Genomic DNA, 10771 nt, shown 5'->3' with positions numbered 1-10771 from the left:
GACGAAAGAGGGGGAGGCCTTCAACGAGATGAATTGATACGGTGGCTGCGATGATGGGCTTGAGGATAGCAGGGATTATGGGGCTGGCGCAGGATCAGGCAGTGTTTCGTTCTGCTGTGCATGGGGTCGCTATGAGTTGGAAACGACTCGACGGCACTTAACAACACTTCTCTTTTCAAACCGAGCTAATGGATTACCTAGCTAATGGATTTCCTCTACGACGCAACCATAATGTGTCCAGGATCTAAAATCACTGGCAATGGTTTTGCACGGTCTGTGACCTCTTCTCCAAATTCTAGGCTTTCTTTAATCACTGTGAGAGGCAACTCTGTACTCTCTTTTCTCGTGTGAGACCAGCAACAGCTGCTGTGCTGACAGACTGCATCGATGCAGGTGGCCACTCATGACCATCTCGACCTCGGCACCAGTCATGACCAGACTGCTGGACACGGTGCTATCCCAGCCACCACGACGAAACAAAATGAAATAAAATGAAGACAATGGCCCGATTCTGCAGGGGATTACAATCGACTGCAATACTGAGATTCTTATTTCATTGCTTAACAAAATGAACTCAATCCGATCCTGCCTTTGAACACTGTGCTCATGAACTTCACAGAAAAGGCTGCAGTACGACTAGATGAGGCCCTTAGCAACATCCATCACCAGAGGGGAGGGAATCTTAAATTAACTGGCTGCAATGCTTCTGGCCACACTAAACCAAAAGAAAACTCACTGCCTTCAAGTCGATTCGACTCATAGTGACCCCACCTTGGGTTTCTGAGGCAGTACCTCTACAGAGGAGATTGTCCAGCCTTCCTTCTGAGGAGTGGCTGGTGGGTTTGAACTGCCAGCCTTCTGGTTAGCAGTCAAGTGCCTTAGGCACTATGCCATCAAGGCTCCCTCTGGCTACACTAGACCTAAAATAAACCTACTCCAAACTCTGCAAGGTGAGTATATAGACAAGGTACCCAATGAGGAAGAAAAAAAAAAAAATGGCAAGAAATCAAACAAGCAATTTTGACTTTTGAATAAATGGTTCCCCTGCCAAATGGTCAGGTGACACAGATACTTTTTTTCTCTCTCTTTATTGTGATTTGGGTGAAAGTTTTCATAGCAAAGTGGTTTTCATTCAACAATCCATACTCATTGTTTTGCGACACTTACTGCAATCCCCACTCTAACAGCACTCCTTCCACTCCCTCCCTGCACCCACTCATCCCCTCTGCTTCCTTCCCATCCCCTCTTGTCTTCCTAGTGCCATCCCTGGGCCAATGCCATCCTCTGGATCTCATCGGCTTGATTGTTGTAATGAGTGCACAGCCTCCTGGATTTACTGTTCACCTTACAGGCCTATCGTTCAGCTGACAGTTGACTGGGGTTAAGTTCAGTTCCTAGCCTGAAGGGCGTCTAAGAGCCATAGACTCAGGACTCCACCAGTCTTCATCAGACCAGTAAGCCTGGTCTTTTTTATGATTTCAAGTTTTGTTCCACATTTCCCCCTTCTATCTGGGACCCTTTCAGATATCTTGTGATCACTTTTGAGGGATCAGCAGTGGTAGCCAGGCACCATCTAGTTCTTCTGGTCTCAGGGTTGAGGAGGGTGGGGTTTATGTGCTCCATTAGTCCTTTGGGCTAAGTGTTTCCTGAATCTCCAATTTCTTCACTCATCTTTGCTCCAGACAGGAAAAGACCAATAGTTGCACCTTAGAGGGCCGCTCAAAAGCTTTTAAGACCCCAGTCACGACTCACCAAAGTAGGATATAGAACACTGTCTTTGTGGACTTGTTATGCCAGTTGGCCTTAGTGTCTGTCCCGAGACTATAGTCTGGAGCCTCCACACCCAGTGACTCAATCCCTCAAGATGTTTGGTTACAACTGAGATGAGCTCATAACTTTGTCCCGTGTGCTCTACTACCTTCATGGGTATATGTGCAGCACGTATGAGCGCACAGGTAGAGCGGGCCTCTGTCAAGCCTCTATGTATTTGTGGGTGTGGTCCCATTTGCCTTCCCACTCCTGTTCAGCTTGAGCGTCCATATGCACCCCCTCCTAAATGATTGTTATTACTATTACTGCAGGATTGTGTATAGAACAGTAATCACCTTTGCTGCCTTTAACCCATGCTCATCCCTATCTCTTCCAATACACTCAATCATTTTGTGCTGTTGTTGTTGTTGCTGTTATTGTGTGACGTCGAGTCAGACCCGACTCATAGTGACCCCTCCTTGGGTTTCCAAGGCAGTATCACTACGGAAGTAGATTGCCTCATCTTCCTTCCGAGGAGTGGCTGGTGGGTTTGAACCGCCAGCCTTCTGGTTAGCAGTCAAGTGCTTTATACACTACGCTACCAGAGCTCCTTGTGCTACCTCCCCCTTATCGTACGTCGGCTTTCCCTTCACTCAAGTTAACACGTGCCTACCCTCTAGCTGGTGACCTTCCCTCCCTTCCCCTCCCACCCCTGGGTAACTGTCAAAGAGCAATTCTTTCTGTGTATAATCCTTTTCTTAATGTTTTACAGTGGCCTTGTATAATAACTCTCCTTTAGTGATTGACTCACCTCACTCAACACAGCATCCTCCAGGCTCATCCACGTTACGAGGTGTTGTGCAGATTCACTGTTATTTGTAAACACTGCGTAGTACTCCACTCATCTGTTGATGGGCACTTAGACTGTTCCCATCTTTGTGCTACTGTGAACAATGCTGCCATGAACATGAATGTGCCTCTCTTTGTTTGTGTCATGGATCTACACCTACTAGTGGGATTGCCAGATCATATGGTATTTCTATTTCCAACTTCTGAAGGAAAAGCACTTTGGGTTTCCACAGTGGTTGTACCATCTTACAGCACCAGTGTATGAGTGTCCCATTGAGTTTTGGTAACTTGACATGACAGTTCAACAAGAGAAAGGCCAGACTTGTCAACCAGTGGTGCTGGGAAAACTGGGTGTCCAGGTGTAAAAATAAACTAGGACTGCTGTTACCTCACACCATACACAAAAGTTAACTCAGAATGGATCACTGTCCTAAATCTAAGAGCCAAAGCTATAAAACTTCTAGGAGAAACTACTTATGACCTTGGGTTAGACAGAGAATACTTAAATATGGCACCGAAAGCATGATCTAGAAAAGAAAAAAAGTAGATAAAGATTTCATCAAAATTCAAAATTTTTGCCCATGAAAGACATTCACTATAAAAACGAAACAAGAAGCCACAATGAAAAAAACAAGAATGGGAAAATATATTTGCAAATCATTTCTCTGATCAGGGACTCTTATCCAAAATACATAAGGAACTCTTACAACTCAAAAATGAAAAAACAAGTAATTCAGTTTAAAAATGAGCAACATAGTAGAATAGACATTCCTCCAACAAAAACATACAAATGGCTGATAAGCATATGAAAAGACGCTCAACACCATCAGCCATCAGGGAGTGAAAACCAAAGCTACAGTGCAGTAAGTACCACTTCACACCCACTAGACGGGCTACAACCGAAAACACAACAGCAAGTGCTGTCGAGGGAGTGGAGAAACTGGAACCCTTATCACTGCCAGCGGGCATGAAAAGTGGTGCAGCCACTGTGGACAACAGTTCAGCAGTTCCCCAAAAATATAAATACACAGTTCCCATATGACCCAGAAATCCCATTCCTAAACATACACCAAAGAGAATGAAAACACGTGTACACACAAAACCTTGTGCACAAATGTTTACAGCACCATCACTTTTAACAGCCAGAAAGTAGCTGCCACCAAAATGTCCACCACCAGCTGGATGGACAAACTGAATGTGGTCTGTCCATGCAATTACTTGCCATTCAGTCACGACAGGGAGTGAAGCACTGAGACTTGCTACAACATGGACCCCCCTGCGCACATGACGTCAAGCAGGTGACAGTCACAAAGACCACCTACCATGACTCTGCTGCACGGAACATCCAGAGCAGCTAGTCTATCGGGACAGGAAGCGGCGCGGGGGCTGCCGGGGCTGGGGAAACGCGCAGTGGCTGCTGCGGGGTACGGGGCTCTTGTCGAGTGATAAAAACCTCCTACAATGGACTGCTGTTGCTCAAGTCTGTGACGAGACTTAAACTGTGCACTTTAACCAGGTGAATTATATAAAAGTCGTGCCAAAAAAAAAAAAAACCACCTTGGAACAATGCCCATCACTTGAAAAGAGCTAGCTCCTCATTTCCACCACAGGAAGACGACACTCCTCTCGGCGTGCCAACGGTACAAGAAGGGTGAGCCGCCGAAGTCGGCCCAACGACCACTCTACTTGCAGCAGTTCTGAATGCAGACAAAATGTCCAGGAATAACAGAAAAAGGACTCACCACCAAGGAGCGCTCATTTAAAATGCAGAACAGGGACTCCCAGAAGCGCCCGGAGGAGCTTTCTTCTTAAAGTAACCTCCACGCACGGAGACCACCCGAGTCTTTTCCTCCGAGTTTTGAAACAAGGGTGGGGAAATCGGGCAGGAAAAAAGTTCTGAAAGAGTTTGCTTCGAATGTTATGTCTATCTAAAACTTGAAAACCAAGTGAAAGCAAGGCAATTGAGATGGCTTTGCGTGAACAGGTTTCCTCCGGGGCTGAGCCCATTCGGGACCCGTGAGAGGATGTTAGCTACTCAGATGCAGATACGAAGGGGAATCAGAACTCACGGGAGCTGTGACATGGTTCTCTGCCAACAACTCCACCACCAATCTCCTCTGCAAGGGCTTGTGGAGCAGAGAAGGGACCAGCCCCAGGACTTCCGAAGGTGTCCATCCAGGTACAGAGGCCCACAGGCAGGAATGGGTGGGAGTGGGAGCACAGCTGAAGGTCGGTTCTCCTGGTCTCCCCTGGTTAAGTAGAGGTCAAGTCCAGTTAGTTCGAGTTTGGGGCCATTACAGAAGGTGCCATCGAAGCCAAATGATGGGTGCTTGGGGCCATCGTGCTGATGGAAACTACTGTGGCAGGATCTTGACCCATCCTGAAGCACAAAGCCCACTATTATCACAGTGTGGTCCTTACTCTGACTCTAACCACAGTGAACTTCCCTTTCAGAAGGCAGCTGTGTACTTGTCATGTGCCACTGAGTTGATTCCGACTCATAGCGACCCTCCAGTTTTAACAAAAAAACAGTGAATTTCATTATTACCACAGTGTGGTCCTTACCCTGACTCTAACACCCAGGTCTGGATTTCATCTCTATCCAGCATTACATGGGGAAGTGTCAGGGGTGAAAACATACAGACTCCTTTTTTCATCTTAACAAATGACTGATTTTCTCAAAGCTGCACCTAATTGGTATCAGCATCTAATTCTACCAAGTAAAGTGATCAGCACACTGAAATTCAATACTACCCATCAGACATAACTGGCCAGATGTGGGCTCCAAAAGTTTTGTTAGTCCAACACCAGTAAATTCCACCTCCATTTAATTCTTCCTCAGTGGCAGCCATGGGGTCACTCCATCCCACGGCGCCATAGAGTCCAGGGACCTGGACTGACCTGCAGTTGGTTCCCAGTCAGCCACTCGGGCTTCCTAAAAACACAACTGAGCATGGGTCTTCCTGCCTCTACTTTCCACACACCAGACCCCGAAATGCCACCATCAGCCTGGAGAAAGGATTCAACATGTACATGGAAACAAGACTCTGCAGCCCTGAAGCAGTGGTACTGCAGGGTCGGGCCACGCAGAGCGGCCCAGGGGAAACCGTGTGGTTAGAAAGCCGTGGAGGCTGGACCGGGCAGGTTTCTAGTCTTCAGGTGAAGGGCGCATTCACTTGGTAAGTACAGTGTCCCCTTTGTCCCTGCTGTGAGTAAGCCAGAGGGTAAGTGCTCAGCAGGAGGTCGGCAGCACCTTGACAAAGGAGACCTTTGCTTTATCGATGAAGCAGGTGTTAGAGGAGAAAGGACACCCACCTCTGTAAGAAGACGCCCTCCCCGGTTAAGAACACACAGACACACGATGCAAACAGAGTGCAGCTTCACGTGGAGAGGAGCAAAGCCACCACGAGGATGGAGTCACAGTCGACAGGACGAGCATGCTCAGCCACAGGCCCCAGGCACTCACGGCCCCATGCTGGAAGAGGAGTGTCCCATCAGCACACAGCGTCAAGCACCCCATCGCACAAGGGCCACACCGTAATCAGGGCTGCATCGTTCCGATTTATAGTGTCTTAAATCAGAATGCCCCCAAGATCACAGCCCAGCAGCGCCCATCAACCATTCATTCCCACACCAGGGAACAAGCACTTACAAAACAACCAGCCCAAGGGAACGTGCGGGCCTGAGTGTGGAGATCATGTACCTGGATCAATGAGGACCTCCTGCGCCCCTGGAAGAAAGAACAGACGGCGGTCTTTTACTGGGAAAACAAACCTGCTTTTCAAGACACCACAGATCACATTTGCCACTCACACAGCCTTGAACAAGCTCACGCGCTGCTCTCGGATCAGAAAAGCGGGCCCGAATAAGCGTGTCCCACGCAAAGGGTCCTGTTCGCTTTAGAAGAACCCTGGACAGCCCCTGTCATTCACGCCCTAAATGAGCTGTAAAGGGCCTCCTGACCTCTGTCCCTGTCCGCCCTCTAAGCATGGGCTCCCTGCCTCTTCTTCAGCAAGTATGGGAGCCTTATTTCCCTCAAACTAGCTGAAGGCCAAAGGGATATGAATTTACTCGTGCAGGTATCTGTCAACACTCTGGAACGGGGGAAAGTGGCCCGAAGGCTCTGATGGAACACAGCCCTCAACTCAATCAATCTATCAATCGCACGCGCACACGCACACACGCGTGCACACACACACACACACACACACTGAACTGCGTGCGTTCCCTCGAGCTAAGAACTTCTCTTTCAGAAGGCAGCTTTGTACTTGTTGTCATGTGCCACTAAGTTGATTCTGACTCATAGCGACCCTCCAGTTGTAACAAAAAACAGTAAATTTCATTATCATCAGGAACTTTGAAAAGACTTGACAGTTCCCTAAGCCATCCAAATATCAATGAGACCCAACCAGCCTTCTCCAAAGGCTATCATTTCCCATTATAGCAAAACACAACCCAAGAGGTACTGGGGTCAAGAGTCATGCTCGTCATTTTTTTAACACATTAACCAGGTCCAAAATGGATATTCTTATTACACTAGCACTGTGTCCATGATCTCTACAGAGCGACAGCCCGGGGTGCCAGTCCTGTGTAAGCCCTCTCAGGCATCACGATCTTGATTTTTAAACACCGACTAAGAGATCACTTCAGTCAAGAAGTCACCATTTAAAAGAACAAAGAGGTACTTCCTGCGGAGTACCGACCCTATGCCAAGCACGGTGCAGGCAGGAACGGTGTGCTGTCCTCAGCGCGGCCCCACACGGGCAGACTGCCAACCCTGCCCTGCCAGGAAGGAAAGCGAGGCCCAGTCACCCTGGCCCCGACCCCAGCCCTGTGGCCACAACCACCCAGGAAGGCACGCAGCCAAGCGGAGCCCCAGGGAATCCTGTACACCCTAAACCCTCGTGTTGGAGGAGTGGGCCTTGAACATATTAGCCTGTGCCACACCTTTTAAGAAGGAGCACTGGTGGTACAGTGCCTAAGGCACCTGACTGCTAACAGAAGGCTGTGAGTTCAAACCACCAGCCACTCCACAGAAGGAAGACTGGGTAATCTACTTTTAAGCAGGAAGTATGCCTGAGGCACTTGGATGCTTCGGTCACTGGCACAGTGTCTCCCTCTAGTGGTGAGCTGGGCCCCACATTAAGTGCACTCAGACTTCAGAGGTTTAAGGTCACTGCATTTACAGTGAAACCGTCAGAGCTGGAACTCCACAGGACTGCCTGTTTTTCCAGGTCTTGCAAGCTTCCTGCCTTCGACAGGAGCAGTCTGACCACTCTCCTATCACTCTCTCTTAGTAGGAAATAGTTGTGTTTTCCTTCTCTGACAGGTTTCTACCTTACGTCGGTTCCGGCTTTCGCAGCCTACTGTCCTTGGTGAGGCCTTTTCGGCCTCGTGCCTCACACCCAGGCACCTCCTGCAGTACCCAGCCCTTCACACACTCGTCCCCTGGCCCCACGAGGGGTCTGCAATCCACACGGTTTTCAAAAAGAGAAGGGAAGGCTCAACCCTGAGCACGTAGCATCTTTATCTGTCACCGAAAGCCCACTTGGGCTTGAGCATCTCTAACCAGGTGGGCTTCAGCATCTCCTCGCTTCCTTCCAGGAAGCCCTCTTAGTAACCTCATTTCTGGGGACCAGTCATTTCCTGGTGGCTGAGAGAAACCACGGGCTTTGCTATTTGTGTGGCTGTCTGACCTGCTCAGAGGGCTTCCTGCAGGCGAGGGCAGAGGCAGACAGGTTCTGTCTGGGCTGTTTTTTGATGGACAGTCGGTGAGTGCATGAGGCCTGAGTTTACAGGAGATGCTTGGATGCAGCCATAAAACCGAAACCAAGCTTCCGTGGAAAACTTGGTGTAAATCAAACAGGAGCAGAGTAGGCTGACAGGAGGGACCTCTGGGAAAGAAGGTGGAGAGCTAGGACCTCACCAGGGGCACAGCCATGTCAAGTGTCTGCAGACAGAGGACTCTAACACCAGGAGCTGGTGGCACAGGGAGACACCCAGAGGGTCCCAAAGCAGGAAGCCACTGCCACCCTAGGGCCACAAGGGGAAGGAAGTGGCGTCCTCCTAAGTCCACCTAGTTCTCCTGCCAGGGGCTGACCCCAGGGACATGTGACAGCGAGTGGACCAGGAACAGGCCAAGGGTGAAGGCCAGAGGGATGGAACATGCGGCCTCGTGGGCTGCATCCTCACCTGCAGCCTGCTTCTGAGACCCTTGGCCGACAGCTGAGGGGACAACTGGGACTCACTTCTGGCCTTGAACTGGAAAGGGCCAAGTGGAAAGTACAAATGTGCAAACACCTGAAGTCGTGCAAAGGCACTACCTGCTGCAGCAGTGGTCACATCATCAAGGAGGCCGGTTACCTCCTGGGCCCTGGTACCACTAGGTGCACGCCACTGCACGGCAACCCCACGTGTGGCAGGGTAGGGCTGAGCCCCACAAGGCAGTCACTCTGCCACCGGGGTCGCTGTGGGTCAGAACCGACTCAAAGGCACCCTACAACAGCAGCAGCAGCAAAGTTCAGCTCATAGTCAAACCCACCTCACTGGCTGTTGGGAGGGCTGAGTTCGTTACTGTGCGCCTGGAAGTGCCCCGCAAATGTTACCTATGGAGGTGACTCCACAAATCTCCATTCAATCACCCTCCCTTTCCCTTCTGGTCCTCTCCCAGTTTCCCTATTCACAAACTCCTGGGAGCCCCTCTGCCCTCCCCATGAGCGGTTTAAACTGTCCCTCCCACTTCTCTGGTTTCCATTAGGAAGGCACTTTCCCAGATGTCCTGACCTCCCCCTGTCCCCCACAGAGTGGGTCATGGGACCAAGAGTGTGGGCATCGAGCTCTCCACTCAGGCAGCACGCCCTGAGGGTGACCGAGCAGGGCCATTCAGGGGAAGGCCTGCTGCGGCCCAGAGCAGCCACCGCTGAGTCTGTCTAGTTCTGAGAAGGGCATGAAGACAGCCACTGTTCCTGCACCCCTGAGGGGGATGGGGCGTGGGCCTCACGGTAAGAAGGGTGACGCTTTGATTCTGCATCTCTCAACTGGATGTGGAGAAAACAGACGTGTTCTACGGGGGCCTCCGGGCCCCAACATTGCTAATTAACAGATACAGGTCTGTGGCTGCAGACAGGCTGACGATGACCCTGCTGACCCCACACTGCCCAACACGGGAACCGCAAGCCCTCCTCGTGTGTCACTCTTCTCTTAACCACATCTTACAAAACCACTTGTTCTTCATTCCTTATGGTTGTTGTTATGTACAGTCAAGTCAGACCTGACTCATAGCAACCCCTCCTTGGGTTTCCAAGGCGATATCTCTACAGAAGTAGATTGCCCAGCCTTCCTTCCGAGGAGCAGCTGGTGGGTTTGAACCGCCAGCCTTCTGGTTAGCAGTCAAGTGCCTTACATACTACGCTACCTCTTAATTCCTTAGTAATCACCAAAGACCAAAAAAGAACGGTGTCTTACAAAATAGCAGCTAATATTAGGAGACATGTTGGGAGGAAGAGCTGGCGGTCTGCTCCCGTAAAGGCTGCAGCCTAGGAAACCCCATGGGTGGTCTACTCTGTCCTATAGAGTCACTATGAGTCCGAATCAACTCGGCGGTACCTAACCACCACCACAAGAGAGGGTGATATGGTGACCACTGGGGTAAATACTCCTGGTGCATTCCCCCTCACCTCACAGTTCTACAAAGCAGGTATTTTTATCCCTGTTCTACAGATGAGGTGGGGAAAAGAACCCAGAGAAAGAATATACCCAAGTTTGCCTGGCCAGGTGATATCATCTTCACGCAAACCCAAGTGAGCTGAACTGATAAAACTAGGCTCCGCCCATAATATTAAATTAAGCATTCACCTGCCAACCAAAAGATCGGCAGTTCAAACCCACCAGAAGCACTCTCCTGCAAAGATTTACAGCCTTTAAAACCCTGTGGGGAAGCTCTACTCTGTCCTCTAGGGGCACTGTGAGTCGGAGTCAATTGGCAGTGGGTGTGGTTTAGGCTTTGCATGGATAAAAACTGACAGCCTTTGGAATGTCTATGGGGGCAGTTCCACTCTGTCCTCTAGGGGCGCAGTGAGTGGAAATTGACTCCACGGCAGTGGGTGTGGTTTGGGCTTTGCTTCTGTAAAGATTGACAGCCTTGGAGACCCTGTGGGCAGTTCCACTCTGTCCT

The 10771-nt window shown here is 50.0% G+C and overlaps 1 protein-coding gene across 1 annotated transcript in view; it reads right to left on the bottom strand.

The window, feature by feature from the left end:
* TRAPPC9 (trafficking protein particle complex subunit 9) overlaps window positions 1-10771 on the bottom strand; it is a 637992-nt gene that overhangs the window by 608881 nt on the left and 18340 nt on the right. The window contains exon 5 of the mRNA XM_042780905.1: window positions 6302-6328. Within this exon, the coding sequence (XP_042636839.1) occupies window positions 6302-6328 (27 nt within the window). The remainder of the gene's footprint in view (window positions 1-6301; window positions 6329-10771) is intronic.

Source organism: Orycteropus afer, unplaced genomic scaffold (genome assembly GCF_000298275.1).
Source record: "Orycteropus afer afer isolate SDZICR_OR568_19922 unplaced genomic scaffold, OryAfe1.0 scaffold00069, whole genome shotgun sequence".
NCBI classification, from domain to species: domain Eukaryota; kingdom Metazoa; phylum Chordata; class Mammalia; order Tubulidentata; family Orycteropodidae; genus Orycteropus; species Orycteropus afer.
The sequence above is the reverse complement of the archived record's forward strand: the minus strand, read 5'-3'. Positions and strand labels throughout refer to the sequence as shown.